The following is a 23,621-nucleotide window of genomic DNA, read 5'->3' as shown; positions in this document are numbered from 1 at the left end:
TAGGTAAATTTGGAATATTTACACAGAAGGTTAAAAAAGACATTAAAAATACAATAGGTCCAAGACAGACAGCATTAATAATATGGGGGGAAAGGCAACTTAATTGGATGCCAAGTCTTTCCAAATGGACCCCACTAGAATCTCTAGGTGAGGATTTGAAAATTGAGAAAACTTTTTGGAAGAAACTAAAAGAAACTGGCTATTATAGAGTGAAGGATTTATACAACCCTCAGGGGATACAGATTCCGGCACAAAATGTAGTAGGACAAGTTGGAAGACAATACTGGTTACAGATTATGGCTTTATACAATATTTTGAAACAGAGAAGGTATTCTGGAATACTAAATAAAGAGGATACCCCGCTAGAAAAACTATATAATAATAAAGAGGATAATAAGAAGGGTATTGCAAGGAAGTTGTATAACTTGATAAATACAGATAAAGATTATATGATTGGGACAATACAAACGAAGTGGGAAAGAGAAATGACATTGTCAGCATACGAAATAGATGGGTTAATGGAAGGCATATTGGAAATCAAAATGGATAAATTTAGAGAATTGGAGATGAAATTAATATTGAAATGGTATAGGACACCCCCTCAGTTGTCTTATATGATAAAAGGTTTGAATTCAAGTTGCTGGCATTGTAAGAGGAGTAAGGGATATTATGCACATCTTTGGTGCGAATGCCCTAAGGTTATTGAATTTTGGCAGCTGATTTTAGAAAAGGTGAACGCCGTATGTAATATTAACTTGCAGCTGACTGGGAAAATCTTGTTTATGGGAGTTCTGGGGAATAATAAAGTAAAAAAACCTAAACAGAATTTATTTAAAGCTATGATTATAGCAGCACATGCAGTAATAGCTTATGGGTGGAAGGATGCATCAAAATGGACTTTGGAAAGATGGAATTGGTATTTATATGAATGGATTCAATCAGACATACTGTCGATTTTGACACAGGATAAGGTATGGGAAGAAAAAACATTAGAGATAAGAAAGAAATGGTCGGGATATGTAAGATGGGTAAGAGAAGGGGGGGCCAATAATGTTATATTGGTTAAACTCCAAAAGGTGTGCTCATGGTTGCAGATTTAAAATTAAATGGTCTTTTTCTGTTGTTTTTTTTTTTTTTTTTTCCTTTGGGGGGGTGGGATAAGGGGGTAGAAATAAATAGGAAAAATGATGACTATGTAAAGATAAGAGAAATGGTTATGTATGGATATGTTAATTAAAAAATTAAAAAAAAAATAAAAAAAAAAAAGAGAGTGTGACAAGATCAAATGAATGGAACATATTGTAATAAATTACTCTGGTTGCAGTGGATAGAAAAGTAGAAAAAATACAATAAAAATATTTTTAAAAAATTTTAAAAAATTATAATCAGCATTACTGTTTGAATTTTGCTAAAATTTTATTCAAAATAAGTTTATAATTTCTATGCCCGGTAGTGGCATAGAAAGGGGGAAAGCCTGCTCCAAGCCATCCCCCAGTCCTGGGGGTGGGTTTCCCTTCTGGCAAGCTTTAGCAAGCCACTGGAAGGGAAAATCCCCCTCTACTTTTGCCCCCAAGGAACAGCTGATCTGCAGGGGCATGAACAGTTAAGGAATGAAGGGACAAATATAAAAGGTTTATATTCATTGCTTCATATTCATTGGGGTCTCTGGACTCCAAGAATAAAAAGCAACAAATATCTGACGAATCAGGGATATTCGTTGAATATCCTGATTCGTTTTTATATTTGTCCCCATGTCTATTCTTTACTCATTTTTCTTAGCTTTAAATATTATATTTTAATGATGTTAACCACCACTGTATACTCATTGTTTCCAGCTTCAAATATTGTCTTTCAAATGTTGTAAGCCACCTTGGGTCCTTTTCAAGGAGAAAGACAGGATAAAAATTTTTTTAAAGAAATAAACAAAATATTATTTCCCTGATAGCTCCACGATTTACTGCAGAAGGTTTTGTTTCATGGACATAGTAGCAAAAGCATCCCAAAGGGCAGAAATGGCGGCCTTTGTTTTATTTTCATTGCACGAAGGGAAACTCAGAGGACACCACTTGCTTGAGTCCCTATGTGTTCCCCATGTGCCCAGAGAGAATATTAAGAAGCTTTCCTGTTCTTGTGGCACATGGATCCTGCTTCTGGAATGATTACAGCACTGACTGGGAGCTTTTCATGCCATGTATGTTGCTTCAGTGGCTAGTTGAGCTTGTGTGGAGTAGCCACAGCTTGGGAATTCAGTTTTCCTTCTTGTTTGGTGTGGAGGTGTGTAGGTGGGTCCACATTTTCCCCACCCCAGCTTTCCATGGCGTTGTGTCATTGCTCTGAATGTATGACAGCTGCTCTACTTAAGAGAAGCTAAGCAAGATTTTCATCACAACTGGTCTCGCCCATATAGTTTTTGGCTCCACAAAAATCAGTGGTCTTCCTTTTGGCCTTTTTTTTAGTGAATACAACAACATGGGTTTCGGTTTAACAGCATAGATCGAGGTGTTGTGAACATGTGATGGGATCCATTTAGGTGATGGACACTGGCTTCTGAATGAGGAGACCCCATAAGATCTGAAGAAGTATACAGTCTTTGACCTGCCCAAAATAGTATGATGTTGATCTTGCCCTCTAGTTCCAGGAGGAATCCTGGGTGGACTTGCATCCTGCTACTCCATTTCACCCCCCTGAGAAGTTTGGATAGGCAAGAGAGTATATAAGCATGCAGGTAAGTTACTTGATGGCTGGGTTGTTGCCCCCGATGCACCAATACATTTGCAATATGTAACCCATAAAGCTGCAGTCCTCAATTTCCCTTACTTCATTAACAACATTTTGGAAATCACTCATTTGCCGAGTCAATTAGTTTCAATTGACTGCGGAATGTTACATAAAACTGATGTGAATACTGTACCAATATGATTCTGGCCATTAAGTGTCTTCTCTTTGACCTCTGCTATGCCTTTGGATCTCAAAGACATGAAAGATTCCAAAAACTAAAGCAAAAGTCTCTTCTGTGGGTTTTGCCTCCCATTTTCAGGTTAACCTGGAAGTTTTGTCACTAAAGTAGGAAATACACAATGAATTTGCAAGTCTTTTCCTTTGTTCTTCCAGATAAATGCAACTATTTGAGAACAATTTCAATACTAAGGTTATGAGACTCTTAACAATGCAGTCCTATACATGGTCACTAGTTTTCTAGGTCTTTTTAAAGATTTGATCTTGTCATCCCCATCCAGGAAGTTCTCAAAATCCAAACTGGCAGCTGACCACCTTTCTTATGAGACTTGTAATATAACTATTTGCTGGAATATCAGATGATATGCCGCCCACTCTACCTCTGGGTAGAGTGGGCGGCATATAAATTTAAATAAATAACTAAATAAATAAATAAATAAATAAATAAATAAATAAATAAATACATGCATGCATGCATGCATGCATACAACAACAACAACAACAACAACAACAACAACAACAACAACAACAACAACAACAACAATAATAATAATAATAATAATAATAATAATAATAATAATAATAATAATAATAATAATAATAATAATAATAATAATAATAATAATAATAATAATAATAATAATAATAATAATAATAATAATAATAATGTGATTTTCCATATAAGGGTCAGATATGGGTACTCATTAATCCCTCTTTTGGAATTCTTCATCTTAACTCAAAAGCCTCATCTCTAGACTATGGGGCGAAAAAACAATGAATTTCCAAATCTGCCTCTTTGTTGTTCTGGATAAATGCAAGTGCTTAAGAAAAAAAAATCCATACTAACATTATGAGAATTTTTCCAATGCAATCCTACACATGACTGTTCATCCAAATGAGTTTAATTGGACATACACATAAATGCATATTGAACTACAGCTTGCAGGGAATGTGTCACTATTTTCTTCTAATTAGTTGGTCCTTAGAGTTCAATTCAGGTTTCACAATAATGATATAGCATTTGGGGAAAAAGATACAGCCAAGTAGCCCAGCACCAGAAGCTAAAATATAGACCACCTCCACAGCTACCAAGTATTTCCCCTTCGTACTCAAATAAACTGGAATAAAAGACAAACAAACACTGCAAAACACCAACATGCTGAAAGTGATAAGCTTGGCTTCATTGAAAGTATCCGGCAGTTTCCTGGCTAGGAATGCCACAACAAAGCAGACAATGCCCAGAAATAACAGGTATCCCAGAGAACAAGAAAACATTGTGACCGAACCTTCATTGCACTCAATTATGATTTCTTCGGCCAAGGAATCTAGGTCAAAATCTGGAAATGGTGGGTTACTACTTAGCCATACTGCGTAAATGATTATTTGAATAAGGGAACAGCATAAAAGTATAGAGTTGGACAGTCTTTTCCCTAAACAGTTTCTCATCCTGGAACCTGGCTTGTTGGCCATGAAAGCAACAATAACATTGATGGTTTTTGCTAATACACAGGAAACAGCCAGCAAGAAAATAATCCCAAAAGCAGTTTGCTGTAAATAACAGGTCAATGTTTGAGGCAGTCCTATGAATAACAAGGTACAGAGGAAGCAGAGCAAAAGACAGATGAGCAAGGAATAAGTGAGATCCCGATTGTTGGCTTTGACGATGGGAGTGTCCTTGTGTTTGATGAAAATTCCTAGTACAGAAGCTGTGATCAGAGAAAAAGACAGAGACAGAAAAGCTAACATAATCCCCAGAGGTTCTGAGAAAGAGAGGAAGTTTAGAACCTTAGGAAGGCATTGATCCTTGTTCTGATTCGGATACTGACCTTCTTGGCATTTGAAACAATCATCCATGTCTGAAAAATAAAAGAGATTGTGTGTCAATCCTTCAGTTTTGACATTCATTTTCTTCCAGTAGTTATCAACCATGAACAAAACAGATTTCTCTCATTAGATTGTGTTTAACCTGCCCCCGCCCCACGGAACTGTTTTTATTTTAAATGTTTCTCTAACTATACAATGTCTGAAATCCTCTTCCACAGCTATGCTTGCATAAGTCAAGGCTGAACAGGTGGTAGAAAAAATTGTGGTCGGGCAGAATACACACAGGGCAACTGATTGCACAACCATGATGTGGATGCCACAGTCAGGAACCATGATTAGGAACTGCACAACAATTATGCAATTGCTGTTAGGAATGATAGGATGTAAATTGTGCAACTATGATTGGCAACCACACAATTGTGTTGGAGGCTGAAAACTGTGAATAGTAGTGAATGCAAAAGAAATAAAAACAGAAAAAAGTATTTTCATCATGTATTACCAGAAATGGCCACTAGAAGGAGGGAGAGATCATTCCAATTATTTTTCAACAGCAAGAATACATAGCCTAGTCTCTGCCACCCTCTAATGGCCAGTTCTGGTAAATACATTATGAAAAGATATATTTCGAGTTTTGCTCCTTTGCTCTTTTCAGACCGTGGATAAGTGAAACCATAGATACTGATCCCAAGGATATGGGGGTCCTACTGTATAAGTTACATGTCTGGGATGCTGAATTGGTAGCTGCCACTTCCATGATTCAGACATGAATGGCACAATCTATTTTTATGGTTACTGTGGTGGAAAGCTATGTGCAAATAGCTGGATAATTACACATACATATATTTTGAAAATTTTTGAGCAAGTCAGTTCTGGGCTGCTTCTATGCATTCACTAGAGGATGTGTATGCTAAGCAAAAGCAATTTTTGCCCATCAAATACCAAAGAATACAACTAGAAAATATTGTCCTTTAAAAACACAGAAAAATCTGCAGAATATTGAGTCACCGGGGAGAGCAGTACCTTTCATTTACTCATAAGTATCACAAGTTGTATTGTTAACTTGATAACTTATTGTAATGATGGCACAGAGAAGGACATGATGCAAGCCCTCTAAATTCCTTATTCTCATCACTCTAGACGAGTGGCTCTCATATTTCGGTAATTCAGGTGTTCTTGGACTGCAATTCACAGAAACCTTCACCACGAGCTATGTTGGCAGTGGTTTCTGGGAGCTGAAGTTCAAGTTACCAAAGGTGAGAACCACTGCTCTAGGCTGTGTTGTTATGCCAAGACAACTCCATAAGGATTTTTCAATCTCTATGAGATTTCTTGCCTCCAATATTAGGAGGAAAGAAGTGTTTTCTATTCAGATAGACCTTATATGGTTGTTATGCAAAACACAGCAGACACAGAAAATCGTTTTAGATATTAAGAAGGATGCGAGAAACCCATCGCATGTCACTGAATGTGAAGAGTCCATGTAACAAAACAGCAGCAGCTGTCATTGCCTCATTAAATCTGTACAAATGCAAAGCTCTTACAGGGACATAAAATGTCTTATATCTGGGAAGAGAAATAAGTGGTTGTTTGTTCACAGACACAAGGAAGAGACAAGCAAAGATTTACGGTATATCTCCATAATGAAGATAGAACTTGGTTGTTTGTAGAAGGTGCCAATGTAAGCATATGTATCTTATGTTAGGGAACGGAGTTATTACTAGGCAGATATCTGTAATATTTTCAGATACTGAGCAGATATAAGGAATAAGGGGGGAAAAAACAAAAATATTAATGAAAGAAAAAATATAAAATACTAATATGCAGTTAACAGCACGGAAAATTCAGCCAGAGTCTTGTTGTGTTACACAATTGCAGAAGAGTGATCTAGTGAGCCTCTTCATGTTGTCAGGCTCATTTTTGCATGCACAGGCGCCTACTGCTTGCTAGACTGATTGTGTAAGAATTTGCATGAGCAATTGCACAATATATGGCCCGCTAAAGCAGAGGCACACTTACACAATTGTTTTTACACTCCAGATGTGATATACAGTGACCCCCTGTGACCTACCCTTCTGGTTCGAGATCTTTCCATCTGCACATGGAACACAATCATAGCAACAAAAAGGCTTCCCCTCCTTCTTTTTCCTTCTGTAACCTGGGTGGCAGTTGTCATTACACTGTGCAATGGGCAGCGCCTGTACATGGAAAGAAATTGTATATGGATTCTAAATCGGCAACCATCTGCAATAAGTTGATGCAATGCAGTGCTGGTAACCATTCATGCCACTTCTCATCCCGCCAATGAAAGTAGTCCATGGATTTAGAGGAGATTTGATGAGTCAGTTCCTCCATAAACCCCATTGATTCAAATGGGCCTACTCTAGGGTGACTTACTGTGCAGAGCAACAGGACTTCAGCCTGAATGAGAGATAGGAAGGGCAGTCTACACTCTCAATGGGACTGGATTCTGGGGAAAAATATTAGATGTCTCTAACTTTGGGGCACAAGGGAGCGAGCATACTGTGTCCTCACATTCCACTTAAGTACCACTAATTCTGAAAAACCACACATTCTTTCACTCTTCCACTATGCACCATCTGTGTGTATTACATGCTGTGAAGTCGGGATTAATTTATAGTGACCCCAATAGAGTTTTCAATGTTAGTGAGATATTTAAGGGAGGATCAGTACACCCCACAGAATCATGTGTGTGTTCTGTGCTGTCAATTCAGAACTGACTTATAGCAACCCTAATAGGGATTTCAAGGTGAGATATTTGAGGAGTGGTTTTACCAGTTCTATTCCCTCATTAAGTTTCCATAGCCAAGTAGGGATTTGAACCCTGTTCTTCACAGTCCTGGTCCATCACTGGGACATACTGAGATTCAATATGCAAAAATACATAACTGTCTTAGATTATGACACCTCCATCCCATTAAATGCTCAGAGTATTCAAATACAATGAATAGCACCGAGAATTTGACAAAACAGCCCTTTCCCAGATAGCTTCACAAATTATATCTACCACAGAATCCCACCTGATTAAATGTTCTATGCCATGAGATGGCATCTTTGTTAAGGGTGAACTCTTGACTCGGTAAAATAGTTCCCACTTTCACTTTTACAATGGATTGGTTTGGGAAAGTAATCCAGTTGATAATATCAAAGCCGGCCACTAATTCACCATTCTCATCAAACGACACCAATTCCCCGGCACTGTTGTTGAATGAGATACTTTTCAGGAAAGAGTGAAACTAAAGTGTTCAAAAAGGCAAACAGCAACATGTGACCATTTTTGTGATTCATGTTACAGAATTTTAAAAACCTCAAAAATTGCTCTGCAATTCTTGGTAAAAAGCAGGAGAATGTTCAATAGAGCTTCCATCGCAGAAGAAGCAAGAGCAACAAAAATTCAAACACACCAGCTGCCAGCAAGAAGGCTAATAGCTTGAGAACAAGAATCCAACAATATACATAAAGTATTATATTATAGTTCAAACTGGGTCTTAAAAAGTCCAGCCTAGTCCAGAGCCCTGGGTAAACAACTCAGCTGCTATCTCTTCCTGTTATCAAGTTAGAAAAGCCAATGATTAAAAACTGGAGTCTTCGGAGTTCTAGCAATTCCCTAGTAATAGCGGAGGATGTAAAAATGAGCTTTGGTTGAAAGAACTTTGCATTAAAAAAACCATGTAAAATGAGTTATATTAAAAAACTATTAAAAGCGAAAGCATGTAAAGCGTGCTGCTTGTCTACTGCCCCATAGCACTTCAAGCACTCTCTGGGTGGTTTACAAGTTAATTATGCAGGCTACACATTGCTCTCTCCCCCAGCAAGCTGGGTACTCATTTTACCTACCTCAGAAGGATAGAAGGCTGAGTCAACCTTGAGCCGGCTACCTGGGATTGAACCCCAGGTCGTGAGCACAGTTATGGCTGCAGTACAGCGGTTTAACCACTGCGCCACGACGCTCTTTATTTAACTCCACAAGGACTTAAATAAAGAGCAAGGAACCCTCAAAAATCATGGATAGAGATGGCAACAAACCACTGGTCCTCTTTCATTTACCACTGCAACAGGTGTTTGGTGATTTGATGCCCTGCCCCCTTCTGGCAGGCACCTACTCAGTGTCAGCACCTGGAAGAGGTGGGGAAGGGAAGCTTGGATGCTACTCAGTGTCAGCACCTGGAAGAGGTGGGGAAGGGAAGCTTGGATGCTGCCTCAGAGTGGGCACCCACCAGAGGGTGTGGGGCACCAAATTCCCTGAACACCTGTTGTGATGGTAAATGAACTGGGATGATTGTCCGTCTCTAATCATGGAACAAATACACAAAATTATCTACTAACAGAACCTACTTTATCATCAGGAATGTTCTGGGTTTGGAAAAAACACTGTTGCACCCCATGGGGTTTCCATAGTTACTGGGGGGGGGTCCCTGGAATGTTACACAGACATAGTACTTAGTCTAACTTTTTGGAACTATCTAGTGTCTGAGGTCACATGGAAAACATTTTAATATTTGCATTTCTATATCTGGATTTCTATACAGCGCTGATCTCAAGAAAGGGAGCAGGAAAGCATGTGAGAAGAGAAAGTAAGTTTAAAATGAAATAAACATAGACTATTTTGTGCGCTCTATTAGAGAATGGCACCACAAATAAACATTACCTGCCAGGGTTGCACATTTGGAGGACATAGTCTACTGTTGCCCATCACCCCATTGACCTTGGACTTAAACATGTTGTCTAAAGCATGAGCTATTGCGTGGACTGCATTATAGATGCTGTAGCTTTTGTCAGTCATGCTCATTTCAAAGAGAGTCGCAGGGAGGCTTTCTAGTTTTTCTTCTCCTGTGCAGTTATTTTTGCCTTTATGAGAACTGGCCCACAAGCAGTTAAATGCCTGTTCCCAGAATATTCTGAAAAAAGCATTCCCTCTCTCTGTGCCAGGATGTAGCCTTTGTAAGAATTCTGGAAACTCCACCACTTCATTGGCGTGAATAGCAAAAGACAAGGTACCGCAAAATGGCTCTATGTCAAAAGCCCTGTGCATGGTTTCTGCTGAGAAGTCCCATTGGGCTGTCATAATCCACACTTTCCCCAAAAGATTCTCTGAAATATTTTCAAGCATCGAATAGAAATATAGGAACCATTTTAACCATGTTGTAGTCTGAGGCTCAGCATTTACAACAATTACTTTGATTTTGGGATTGGTCAAGGAATTGATCTTGGCTTGGAGGGTCTCAAAGGATCCCACTATCTCCATAACTTGAGATAACGATGGCGTTCTCTCATGGAAACCAACACAGACTCCATGGTGAGAAAGCATTGGTATCACAGTTTGTCCAAACATTTCTCCAATCTCATTGTCAGAGACAATGACTCCAATCCACGTCCACTGGAAATACTTCAGTAGTTGGACAAGTCCAACATATTGATAATTTTCATTTGGAACCATCCGATAGAAAGCAGGCAGCTGGGTTCTAACATCCCCTATGGGAGCTAATACACTATAGGAAATCTGAAAATACAAAGAAAAAGATTGTGTGATTCTATGTTTCAAAAGAAAGATAGCAGAATATATGTATAACACCTATTCCTTACCTAGTTATTCTTGTCAGGTCAAGGATTCTGAACTCTGAACATTTCCCTAAAAGTCCTACAGAGCATTATAGACCTCTAGGGAAAAATCAGAAACCTGTGTTCATCACAGCTAGATTTTATCCAAAAACAAGTGTTAATTCCAGAGAAAGCAGACAATTATTGACAATCATATCAATAGGCATCTGAGTATTAAGGTATAAGTCTTGCAATGATCCCACACAATACTTTTACAACTACAGTGGTGCCTCGCATAGCGAGGTTAATCCGTTCCGGATTAACCTTCGCTATGCTGAAGCATCGTTAAACGGTACAGAAAAGCCCATTCCAAATGGGCCAAATACTCACCGTTCAACGAAGCTTCGTAATGGCTGGCAGCCATTTTCGCGCCCTCGCCTCGCTTAACGAGGGCGCGAAAACGCTGCGCGCGGCCATTTTAGGCCATTTCCCGGCTTCCGGCGGCCATTTTGGCCGCCGAACAGCTGATCGGCGGGGGTCATTTTGCGAAGATCAGTAAGCGAAACACTTACCGGTCTTCGCAAAGCGAATTTTTCCCTATGGGAACAACGTTGTGCGATCGCATTAGCGATCCGAAAAAACGGATCGCTATGCGATTTAATCGTTATACGGTGCGCTCATTAAGCGAGGCACCACTGTACTGTATAAAGAAAACTGTAGGCACAAACAATTAAAAAAAATTAATACTAAAATTAAGTTGCTGACTTAAGTATTTAAGTCAGAAACAAAAGTCAGTTGTAAACTTTTAACAATAAAAGTCACAGACAAGAACTTAAATCATATTTGGATCCAAAACTCATGGGGTTTATGGCCTTAAAAGGCAAATGTAAAAACAAAAGAAAGAGAATGCATCTTTAAAACAAAGTTCTTAAGAATAAAATATATTAAAGAAAATAACTTTATTAGCTCTAAGTGTACACACAAAATAATTCTAAGTGCTCACTCAGCCAAACCAGTTTAATTCTCTGGAGGAAAATCCATGTTGGCCATGTTGCTGGCTTTTGGAAATGAAGTTGTTGTGCTGCTAACATGGTTGTTGTTCTTTGAGGTCTGTTGCCCAAAATGGTGTGAAGTTTCAATGATGTGATGAATTCCTGAATGCTTGTGTGTCATCTCCCTATATTTATAATCCTTTTGGTTGTCCACACCTCCCCTCAGTCTGTAAACAATCTCTTTTCCAGTGGCTGGGCGATCCATGAGTTTTGAGCTCCACAAAAATGTTTTTAATGGGAATATTAACTGTTGTTGCATCTGCTGGAACTCCAGAGTTTAATAACATAACGTATATCTGTCACACTGACGGATACACTGTCAGTGATTGTCTGGTTTCATAGATGAAGAATTTTAAAACCCTGAGAAAAAAGACTTTCTATAATTGGCAGTAAATGTTCCTAGTACACAGAAGGACTGGCTGAGCACTAAGCCATATGAAAACCACCCATTCAGCGCTCAAAATTTTTACAGGAAGCAACAGTCCTGGTTTCCAAAAATTGGGTAAATCACATGATTTTGTACAAAAAATGGCCATTATTGCACACAATCTTGTTCTTTTTCTTGCCAATGTAAGAGTTCAGTCAAGAATGTCAGAAAATTCTCCATCATCCTTGCCAGGAGAAAGAAATGCTTCAACTCTTCATCCTCACATGTAACGACAAAGCAAAAGGTGATTTACATCTCTAAGTCCCATTGACCTAAAGGGATTTGCATGAATATTGAGTTACCACTCAGCAATTGATTCAATAGGTTTATTCTTGATTGTGACTACCAATGGGATACTAGGTATAATTTTAAAAAGTAGTTTAGTATGGAGATCTGCAGCATTGCTTTTGCCTTCTACCTCCTAATTAGTTAGTTATGTATTGTCAAGTTCAAATTGACTTATAATGACCCTAATAGGGCTTTCAAGGTAAGTGATATTTAAGAATGATTTTACCAGTGGGCTTCCATGTCCAAGTGGGGATTCAAACCCTAGTCTTCAGAGTCTTATTCTATCACTCTATCCACTACACCATACTAAGTACTTACTTACAAATGCTTCATCAGAATTAGTTATTTAAGCTGAACATGACCAATAGAATTCTCAAGTTTCTGTTAGGGGCCATAGACACACACACACACAAATCCTTAAGCATTGAGCCAATATAAGACAAATCCGTCTCTTCACCCTTCTGAACCTATCTTGCCAGTTATTGCTATAAGCAAGAAATAGACATGGACTGATTCACAGGATCATTCCTATAGCAATGCAACAAAGTTGGGGTGGATCATGAAGCAATACAAGAGCATGTCAGAACAGATTTTTACAGGTCCTGGGTACAAGATTTGGCTCTTAAAGTTCTAGGCAAAGTGTGATGGCATGTAAGATATGTAGTAAGGGTAGTTTGTGGCATCACGGCTGATCATGGCAATGGCATGGTTGTGAGGGCATCATGCTTCATTTAGAATAATAGAATAATAGAATTGGAAAGGAGCTATAAGGCCATTGAGACCAAACCTTGCTCAGTGCAGGAATCCAAATCAAAGTAGATCTGACAGATGGTTGTCTAGTTTTGTCTTGAATGCCTCCAGCATTAGAGTGCCCACAACCTCCTGGCTTTTTGAAGATTAAGATAACATGAGAGAGCCTTAGCATTGTTCTTGAATTGTAAATGCATCATTAAATGCTGTACAATTTGGAAAAGCTCAGTCCTGTAGGTCCATTTACCTGCGGAATCTTGTAGATGCTTAAGATTGTTGCCATGTGAAAGGAAATTTCAGAGTCCAGGCCTCCAATTACAGCTATCATATTCATTTTCTTGTCACATTTAAAGTTGGGGACAATCTTTTCTGAGACAGACAGAAGTTTCAGGGTGTTTTGATGGGTTATCTTTGCATTTGTGTAACTGTCATAGATGTGGAAGCCAAGGCTGACATTTGGCAGAAAAATTGGGTTCTCATTGATCTCCTTCACAGCAAATGCCAAGGACAATACATGTTGGTAGTTCTTGGGCGTTGAACTAAAAGAAGAATTATGTCATCCATTCATGTAGTTTTAGAAGAGGTAATCACGTTAGTCTGTGCAAGCATATCAGGCAAAATCCAAAGAAACAATACAAAACACAAAAGCTTACATTAAAATATAATAGCTAGTCTTTAAAGTTGTTGTCTTTGTTTTGTTTCTTTGGGTTTTGCCTGATATCATTCATTCATTCATATTACTTGTACACAAATATATAGCTAAAATAGCTTGCAGAGAGTCATACGTAAAAATAAAAACATGACAATCATTGTGCATAGATGATACGCACAACTCTCAGTACTGAAATATCCCTTTTCTCAAGGATATACAAACTAGGGAAGCAAGAACAGATAAATAATAGTAGGTACAGTCTTAGGTACTTCACTGTACTTCCCCCTAATGCTGTGTTTTTCCTGTGTTTATTCAATAGACTTTTCTAAGCAGTCTGCTTCCACTTTGGGAATAAAAGGCAATAACAATATATAAGGATATGCAAGTCCTACTTAATCCTTCATGTGCATTAAAACTGGATGTTCATCTCCATCATTGAAACCAATAGGTCTTTAAAATGGTTATGTTTGGCTGGAATATACTCAACTTGCAATATATAGGGCAGTCAACAGACTATACTAAAGTGGTAGTAGAGACTCAGATGTAATAGGAAAAAAACATAGTTTTCTGCTGTTTAAAATTAATCTACTTTTTAAAACATTACATCACCATCACAATATCTGAGCATCTGAAACAGAGACACTGAAGGAAAGAAAAGAACATAGATGAGAACTGTATAGGAAAAAAAATGTATTCTGAAGGGATCTGCCACCCAAGTAAACACCAGTGTTTTTGAAGAAGGCTGCAACTGAAAGAGAAAGCGAGTGGTTAAAGATACAAAGTTCTCTTATGTGTCAAGGAAACACATAAAATCTAAAAGGCAGAGAAGAACAGAAGAAACAAATGAAAATCAGTGAAGCATCAAGAATATGTGTTTATTTAATATCATCATGCGCCATCAAGTCAATTCTGACCCATGGCAACCGTTTTCACATCTTTCCAGGTAGAGAATACTCAGAAATGTTTTACCATTGCCTTCTGCGAGTGTCCTAGAACAGTGCACCTTGCCGAACGCCACACAGGTTGGCTTTACTTACAGGAGGCACCATGGAGAATGAACTCCCAGCTTCTGGCTCTCCATTCAGATACCTAAAACTACTGAGCTATCTAGTCAGCTGAGTTTTTTTTTTAAAATAAATATGCTCTAAAGCTTAAGTATATCTTCAGAGCTAATCTTATGGAAATGAAATACACAACTTTTCATCAGACAGCTTTGTGTTGAGTATGATCTGCCAGTTGCATGTCATGGACAAAGAATGGTTTCCTTATGTAATTTCACACATATTCTGTGCTGCGGGGGATTCACACAAAGATACCTCTCCACATACGTAACCAAACTGAGTCACAATGGCTCCGATTACGAGGTGTCCTGACTGGTGATGCTTGCTAGATGCTAGATTTTCAAAGAGATCGCTTGAAATGGTACACAGAAGTGTAGATTCATTACATGCAATGGAAGGCATCTGCGGCCATAGAAAAAGTAGCATCAAAAGAAATAGCTTTCCCATCTGTGAAAAATATTGTTTAGTAATACTCATTCTCTACCCACAATGAGACAAATATATTATTTTCTGCTGACGACCTGTCTTCTTGGTTTTCAGTGAAATGCATATATTAACTTTGACTATGTTATTGATTGTGGCCTTAATTAATTTTAGGTAATTACAAGATTCAAAGTCATATCTCTGGGGTATTGTGTTTTTGCAAACCCCCAGCCACAGCAGAATATCCAAAGAAAACATGTTTGTCATCATTCAATGTTGGCTAGCAGGACAAATTTGTATTCATATCTACTTGGAAAGATGTCTTATTATATCCAATGGAGCTTACATATGTGTAAGATTACAGTCATAGGCTGTAATTCTAAACATACGTTTTTGTGAATAAGTCCCAGTGAACACAGTAGTTTTATTTCTGAATAAACATGCTAAGAACTCTGCTGAATGAGGACAGGATATGTTGAGTAAAGGGGGAAATGTTCAAAAGATATACATCTCTTTTTTAAAAAAGCTTGTTTAGAGACTCAGAACTCTTTGTACTCCATAGGCATCAGGAAGGCATTCTTAGCAAACAGTTACATTTAATGTTTGCAAGCTATACACCTTACTGTGTTCATAAGTCACTTACTTGCAATATCTTGTGATTGGCAGCATGCACTACGGAGTCTTACCAACACAACATAACACTTTGGGCTCATAGTAGAAGTCACTGTAAATAATATAGGTGCATAAGAATTTGGCTTTTACCAGGCCTTTTATCAGGTCACACCACTGGTTCATGAGGTTCATTATTGTCGTTGACCAGCTATGCTGCTCAAGGGTTTCAGAAAGGCATATTTTCTGGAAAGGTTGAAAATGGAACTTCATGAAAAGTATGTGCTCTACCCCAGTGGTTCTTAACCTTTGTTACTCAGGTGTTTTTGAACTGCAACTCCCAGAAACCCCAGCCAATACAGCTGATGGTGGAGGCTTCTGGGAGTTGCAGTCCAAAAACACCTGAGTAACAAAGGTTAAGAACCAGTGCTCTACCCTAAGCAATGGCTTTAAGTCATGGTAATTAATTTGCAAGGATACCCAGTGTGATGTGGTGGATACAGTGATGGAATAAAATTCTGGAGACCAAGGTTTGAATCCCCACTTGGCCATGGAATCTCACTGGGGGAGTGGAACTGGTAAAACCACTCCTTAAATATCACACTTACTTTGAAAGCTCTAATAGGGTTTCTGTAAGTCATTTCCAACTTGACAGCACACAACAACAACAACTCATTTACGAAGTTTGTTTTTGGTTCTTTCTTTGATATACTAGATTTGACCAATTGGATTTGATCTGCGTATTTGTGGCAGGAAGCTTAACTGTGTACAGTGGGGTCTCTACTTAAGAACGTCTCTACTTAAGAACAATCCAACTTAAGAACAGCTCCATTTGCTAAATTTTGCTTCTACTTGAGAACAGAAATCCAAGATAAGAACAGGGGAAAAAAACCTTTCCTGCTCTTTTTTTAAGGTCATCTTAGGTTAAAAAAATATCTCCCCCTAGTGGTAGAGTATGTATTAACCAGCTTTGCATTAGTTCCTATGGGAACTAATGCTTCAATGTACGAACACACCTCTACATAGCAAAAAAACAGCCAGAACGGATTAATTGGTTTTCAGTGCATTCCTATGGGAAATTTTGCTTCAACTTAAGAACGTTTCAACTTAAGAACACCATTCCAAAACGGATTAAATTCTTAAGTAGAGGTTCCACTGTAGTTTCTATGGACGGAAAAGAGCAGATACGGATTAAATGGTTTTCAATGCATTCCTATGGGAAATGCAGATTCAACATAAGAACTTTTCAACTTGAGAACCACCTTCCAATACGGATTAAGTTCTTAAGTAGAGACCCCACTGTACTTCATCTCAGTATCAAGTTTTGTCTTTACTGCTGCTTCTAGTAGACATTCTAGAATCACCTGGAAGTTGAGTCATGGCAACTGGACTTCCTTCTTATTATAGGCTGAAACATTTAAATAATAATAAGAAAGCAGTCCAGTTGCCATGACTCAACTTCCAGATAACTTCACCTGGATGACTGAGAATCTTCACAGATTCTGGAATCATGTTGGATTTTATGTAGCTCTTTGTTAACACCCGCAACAATAATCTACTGAAGACATTAAATTTGGGGTCTCCACCTCCTTGTGGGTTATGGCACATTTGTATTTTTTTAATATAATACTCCCAGGTATAAACACCAAATGATCACTGTGGAACAGTGCAGCTAACAATAACAGAGTTGCTTTTGAGATCGGACCACTCACACAACATAATGAAACCCTCTTCTCTTGTTCTATGTCTGTATTTATCCTGTGTGTGTTCTTACTATCTTTTGCTAATTTTTTCTTTTCTTTTCTCTGTTTTTAAAGAGGGTTTCTTATAAGAGTTCCTTTTTTACCTCCTCCCTGTGGAGGCATACAAGATTTACCCATATTACATAAATATAATTTATGAAACACTTTGCATGCTTCTTTAACATGCATGATGCTGTCATGTGTAAAACATTTGTTTTATTTATTCCTATCCTGAATTTCTCCCATTTTCAGGACTTAATGCATTTTAAAACAGAATAAAATAAAATAATTTAAAATGAAATCCAGAAATAATTAAAACACACTACTAAAATACAAATATATTTTAAAACACATTTTAAAATCCTAAAACAGATATTTAAAAGTGTACTAAACCTCCCCATCTTATTTGCCTGATGACTCCCCAAAAGCCTCTCTAAAGAGGAATATTTTCAATTTTTGCTGTAAGGAAAAGAGAGAAGGGGGCTGTGAAGATTCTACCCATCCTGGGTCTGTAGGTATAAATGTATCTATAATTAATCATATAAAGTTTGTATGAGAATAGCATTGTATGCCTCTGTAGTAGCTATGTACGGATAGAGTCCTAGTGTGATTGACAGATGAAAGAGACGCTGTTGATCGGCTACCATGACTGAAATATTGTGGAAATAGTGTCCCTATGTCAGTTAAAAGGTGGCTAGGATCACAGAAAGAGATCATTATGAAATCAGAACATTAGAGGAGATTTGAGAGTTGGATTAAAAGGAAGTTTGTTTTAGGGTTAGTCAAGAAAAGTTGTTTGTGCTAGAGTTTATTAAAATACATCTATCCATAGACCTTAAAGTATGTATCAGAAAGTTTGAAAGCCTTATAGACTTACATTTTACTGTTGTTTCAACCTTCATCATTCATACCTTAGAACAATGGTTCCCAACCTTGGGTCCCCAGATGTTCTTGGACTACAACTCCCAGAAATCCTACCCAGCACAGCTGGAAGTGATGAAGGCTTCTGAGAGTTTTTGTCCAAAAACATCTGGGGACCCAAGGTTGGGAACCACTGCATTAAAACCTATCTTTCACTGAATCCCTTTTACCTGTGGCCCTCAATAAAAATCCTGTTTCTTTCTTTAAACCAAGCACTCCTCATTAATTTTTTTGTGTGTGTACGTAAGAATCAGTAATTCAAATTAATAGCAGACAAAAAATACACATAGCTATGTTTTACAAATAGGATCACAGAAATTAGAACCAAGAAACCTTTTCACAAAACACCAGCCTGGGGCAAAGTAGGATTTGGCCAGGAGAGTATAGAAGGAACAACCCCAAAATACTTGGATGTGACTTTGGAGTGTGGTTGTTTCTTCCAGTTAATGCCTGAAAGAACACACTGAAAGAGACACTAAGGAGTGTTGGCTAGGATTTTCTTCATTAAAAGGTGCCTGTGTGGTGTCTGTGATCACCTGAGAAATGTGTGGCCCAGCAGAAAGGCCAATACCTCCTCAGGGGGCACATCACAAAGACAGGCAAACTTCTCCAAGAAGGGAATTCCACAACTTGGAAGCAGTCACAGGAAAAAAAAAAAACCTCTCTCAAATATACTTGTGAAAGTGATGGGAGTAAGGCAAGGCACATTCTGTTAATTTTGATTATCTCAGGGGCTCACACAAGGAGACACAGTTTTTCAGACAGGATGGAAATAAGCACTGAAGGGCTTTAAAGATTTATTTCAACGGTGAATTCACTAAGCCATCATATTAGATTGCTTGGCCTCACAAATACAGTGGTATCAAAAGAAATTGTTTCACATGTAGAAAATGCGCTTTGTCAGGTCTTTAATGAAAAAATACAACTTCTAATTTCAATCACAGAAATTTTCTTACTCACACATGCACTCTAAGAAAAGAACAAGAAACCCTGCATCCTTCAGAATTCTCCCTTTCTACCCCTTTAACCTTGTTAAGCTGGATGTGGTCAAAGAGATGATGGCAAGAATAAACATTGACATCCTGGGCATCAGTGAACTAAAATGGGTGGGAATGGGTGAATTCAATCCAGACGATTATCATATCTACTATTGTGGGCAAGAATCCCATAGAAGAAATGGAGTAGCCCTCATAGTCAACAAAAGAGTGGGAAAAGCTGTACTGGGATACAATCTCAAAAATGATAGAATGATTTCAATATGAATCCAAAAGGCCGCCTAGAGTGGTCTTAATTGATTAGATAGGCGGGATATAAATAAAATAAATAAATAAATAAAAATTAAAAAATAAATAAGGCAGACCTTTCAACATCACAGTAATCCAAGTTTATGCACCAACCACCCATGTGGAAGAGACTGAAATTGACCAATTCTATGAAGACCTACAACACCTTCTAGAACTGATACCAAAGAAAGATGTTCTTGTCATTTTAGGGGACTGGAATGCTAAAGTCGGGAGTCAAGAGATAAAAGGAACAACAGGTAAGTTTGGCTCAAAACGAAGTAGGGCAAAGGCTAATAGAGTTTTGTCAAGAGAGTAAGCTGGTCATCACAAACACTCTTTTCCAACAACACAAGAAGCGACTCTACTCTTCTACAGTATATAGAAGCTCATACAGTCAGGAAAAACAAGACCTGGAGCCGATCGTGGCTCTGATCATCAGCTTCTCATAGCAAAACTCAAGCTTAAACTGAAGAAAGTAGGAAAAACCACTGGGCTAGTCAGGTATAAACTAAACCAAATACCTTATGAATACACAGTGGAAGTGAAGAACAGATTTAAGGAACTAGATTTGGTGGACAGAGTGCCTGAAAAACTATGGATGGTGGCTCATAACATTGTACAGGAGGCAGCAACAAAAACCACCCCAAAGAAAAGGAAATGCAAGAAAGCAAAGTGGCTGTCCAACAAGGCCTTACAAATAGCAGAGAAGAGAAGGAAAACAAAATGCAAGGGAGATAGCGAAAGTTACAGAAAATTGAATGCAGACTTTCAAAGAATAGCAAGGAGAGACAAGAGGGCCTTCTTAAATGAACAGTGCTAAGATATAGAGGAAAATAATAGAAAGGGAAAAACCAGAGATCTGTTCAAGAAAATTGGAGATATGAAAGGATCATTTTGTGCAAAGATGGACATGATAAAGGACAAAGATGAGAGGGACCTAACAGAAGCAGAAGACATCAAGAAGAGGTGGCAAGAATACACAGAGGAATTATACCAGAAAGATCTGGATGACCCGGACAACCCAGACAGTGTGGTTGCTCACCTTGAGCCAGACATCCTGGACAGTGAAGTCAAGTGGGCCTTAGAAAGCATGGCTAATAACAAGGCCAGTGGAGGTGATGACATTCCAGTGGAACTATTTAAAATCTTAAAAGATGACACTGTTAAGTTGCTACACTCAATATGCCAGCAAGTTTGGAAAACTCAGTAGTGGCTAGAGGATTGGAAAATAGAAGGGGAAGTTATGAAGGCAGTGATAGATTTTATCTTCTTGGGCTCCATGATCACTGCAGATGGTGACAGCTACGAAATTGAAAGATGCCTGCTTCTTGGGAGGAAAGCGATGACAAACCTAGACAGCATCTTAAAAAGCAGAGACATCACCTTGCGGACAAAGGTCCGCATAGTCAAAGCTACGGTTTTTCCAGTAATGATGTATGGAAGTGAGAGCTGGACCATGAAGAAGGCTGACCACCAAAGAATTGATGCTTTTGAATTGTGGTGCTGGAGGAGACCCTTGAGAGTCCCCTGGACTGCAAGGAGAACAAACCTATCCATTCTGAAGGAAATCGAGCCTGAGTGCTCACCGGAAGGGCAGATCCTGAAGCTGAGGCTCCAATACTTTGGCCATCTCATAAGAAGAGAAGACTCCCTGGAAAAGACCCTGATGTTGCGAAAGTGTGAGGGCAAGAGGAGAAGGGGACGACAGAGGATGAGATGGCTGGACAGTATCATCGAAGCTACCAACATGAATTTGAACCAACTCTGGGAGGCAGTGGAGGACAGGAGGGCCTGGTGTGCTCTGGTCCATGGGGTCACGAAGAGTCGGACATGACTTAACAACTAAACAACAACAGACCCCCCCCCCTTTAATGAGAAAGATCTGACAAGTACACTTCTCTCATGTATGCTAATTCTCTTTCTGGCAAAAAGAGAGAAAGGAAAGGAAATCAGAAAGATTTTTCCAAAAAAAAATCTCATTTCACTTGTAGTTGCTCATGACAGAAGTCATGTGAAAGGCAATGTTGAAATTCCCCACGGATAACTATCAGAATCTATCAGAATCTTATGGTTGTTATCTGTGAAAGATTGAGACCATTCTTTCTGAGGCAGAAATACGTTTCATGATGTTCCTCTGACATACATCTTTGTCTACAAATAATTACCATAGGTTTTTTTTTAATCTGAGGGCTATAGTTGGTAAGATCTTAGGATTCTAATTCATCTCCTTGGTTGGAAATGACATTAGGAGGACAAATAAAGATTGATTTGAAGTTGCACTAGCAAAAGTACTGCTATATATCTAAGATGATGATTTGATCCTTCTGGAAACCCTGTTTGGGAAATATGGTCTCTATGGATATCATTCTGGTTGCCAATATCATTAGTATATTGAAACTGATTTGCAGAATATGACAGGGGGCTAAATCATTCAAACAATGCAAACTTTCTCTGAGTTCTATTCAAATTCAAGTGTCTAGATTATTTTCTTCCAATTTACACTGAGATGTTTGAGTATAAAACACATATATGCTGGTGTATTCTGTTATATTTTATCATTTTTCCAGCACTTTTGGGGCAGAGGGAGACAAAAAATGTAAAGAGGTTTGACTCCTGTTGGTGAGGATAGATCCTACTAATATTTGTGTGATTGGGAGAAATGCCACTAAATTGAGACAGCAGAAGACAGCCTTCCTCCCCTCTCTTAATTTTACAAAGCAGTATTTTATAGTGCTTTAAATTACACAGGAGCTGCAGTTTGTACCCTGTCCCATTCTTTAGTCCTACAAAGGCTCCAGTGGGAATCTCCTCACTGGAAGTGGCACCTACATCAAAAAGTCTTTGAGATGCTCTAATGGCAGTAATGCAAAATATACTGGAATTTAGTTGACCCTGCTCATCTCTCTCTCTCTCTCTCTCTCTCTCTCTCTTATCTGGAAGTACAACATCTAGGTATGCAGTTTCCATGGGTTGCTAAAGTGATGGGTTAACTGATAGTTAAACAAAACAGCAAACTAATCTGAGAGCTTTTGTGCTCATCTGCTCGGAACATGTTCCTGAGATTTGGGCAGTTTGCAGGTCACATGAACCTGAAAAGCCATGAAGTTCATGTAGTGACATTTGGAAGAAAGGTGAAGATGACAGGTGAAAAAGGAAGTGGTGAAAAACATGGGAAAAGGTGAGAAGTCAGATCATCAAGTACAATATGGAATAGACAGAAGGAGATGGGAGGGATTATGAAAACAAGCAAATGGAGAACCTCTTGCACCATATCAAGCAAAACCGAAAGGAAAAAAAAGACAATAGAGAAAAACATTGTGGCAACTTGAAAACTGTTATATTTTAATGTGAGCTTTCATGGACAAGTCTACTTCTTCAGACAACCACTACTTTTATTGCTGATACAAAAAAAAATCAATCTACTCCACATTACAGAGAAAACAGAAGATCCCCTTACACAATTTCAGCAACAAATGTTGTTCCAGGCCGTTCTTTGAAGGATATTTTATCAACTATACAAACGAACTGGGAAGATATTGCTCCAATGTTGAAGTTCCCTCTTTGATGGTACTGTTGTGGGGTTGAAGGGAGGTCAGTCATTGTACACATGGCACAATGTGTCATATAGTCACTTTGCGACAGCTGGGGCCAGAGTGAAAGCAACACCGACAGAAAAATCCACGCCATCTTTGAGCTATTCTTGACAGAAATGTCCCTGTCTTTATCTGTAATTCATCTCAGCTGAGTTAAAATAGCTTACCTTGGAAGGTTCTGAACTTATTTTGATAGTTTAGAACTTCAGACAGACTCACCCTTCCTAATCAGAGGTCCAGATTGCGGTTTTCAATAACACAGGGGCATTTTATCTCAGACTGTGCCCTTGTTTTGTCTGAGCCTTAGGAAAATCAACATGGGAACTGGCATAATGAACCCCAGCAATTTGAGATGATCATAGATTTCAAAATAATATGTCTACAGCAGAGTTCAGTTCAAAATAACAAATCTCCTTCTAACTTACAAACACTTGTGACATCCTGGCTCAAAGAGGCCTGGAGAGAGAAATAAGCAGTAACATTTT

At 38.5% G+C, this 23,621-nt stretch overlaps 1 protein-coding gene across 1 annotated transcript; it reads right to left on the bottom strand.

Annotated features, from left to right (window-relative positions):
• Positions 1–3,649: 3,649 nt before the first annotated feature.
• On the bottom strand, positions 3,650–23,230 carry LOC110086498 (vomeronasal type-2 receptor 26-like). Its single transcript, XM_078378754.1, has 6 exons — positions 23,001–23,230; positions 13,100–13,391; positions 9,446–10,297; positions 7,818–8,033; positions 6,848–6,974; positions 3,650–4,811 (listed from the first exon to the last, which is right to left on the bottom strand). Exons 1-6 carry the CDS (start codon positions 23,228–23,230, stop codon positions 3,913–3,915), a joined length of 2,616 nt encoding a protein of 871 aa, XP_078234880.1. The 3' UTR covers positions 3,650–3,912.
• Positions 23,231–23,621: the final 391 nt, after the last annotated feature.

This window comes from Pogona vitticeps, chromosome 6, assembly GCF_051106095.1.
Source record: "Pogona vitticeps strain Pit_001003342236 chromosome 6, PviZW2.1, whole genome shotgun sequence".
NCBI classification, from domain to species: Eukaryota; Metazoa; Chordata; class Lepidosauria; order Squamata; family Agamidae; genus Pogona; species Pogona vitticeps.
The sequence above is the reverse complement of the archived record's forward strand: the minus strand, read 5'-3'. Positions and strand labels throughout refer to the sequence as shown.

Excerpts from the sequence above, each read along its gene's own strand:
- LOC110086498 (XM_078378754.1), bottom strand. The coding sequence starts at position 23,230 with ATGGCGTGGATTTTTCTGTCGGTGTTGCTTTCACTCTGGCCCCAGCTG. Across the intron at positions 10,298-13,099 it reads GCATCTACAAGATTCCGCAG|ATTTCCTATAGTGTATTAGC; the intron begins GTAAATGGACCT and ends TTGTATTTTCAG. Across the intron at positions 8,034-9,445 it reads CAAATGTGCAACCCTGGCAG|TTTCACTCTTTCCTGAAAAG; the intron begins GTAATGTTTATT and ends TGAACACTTTAG.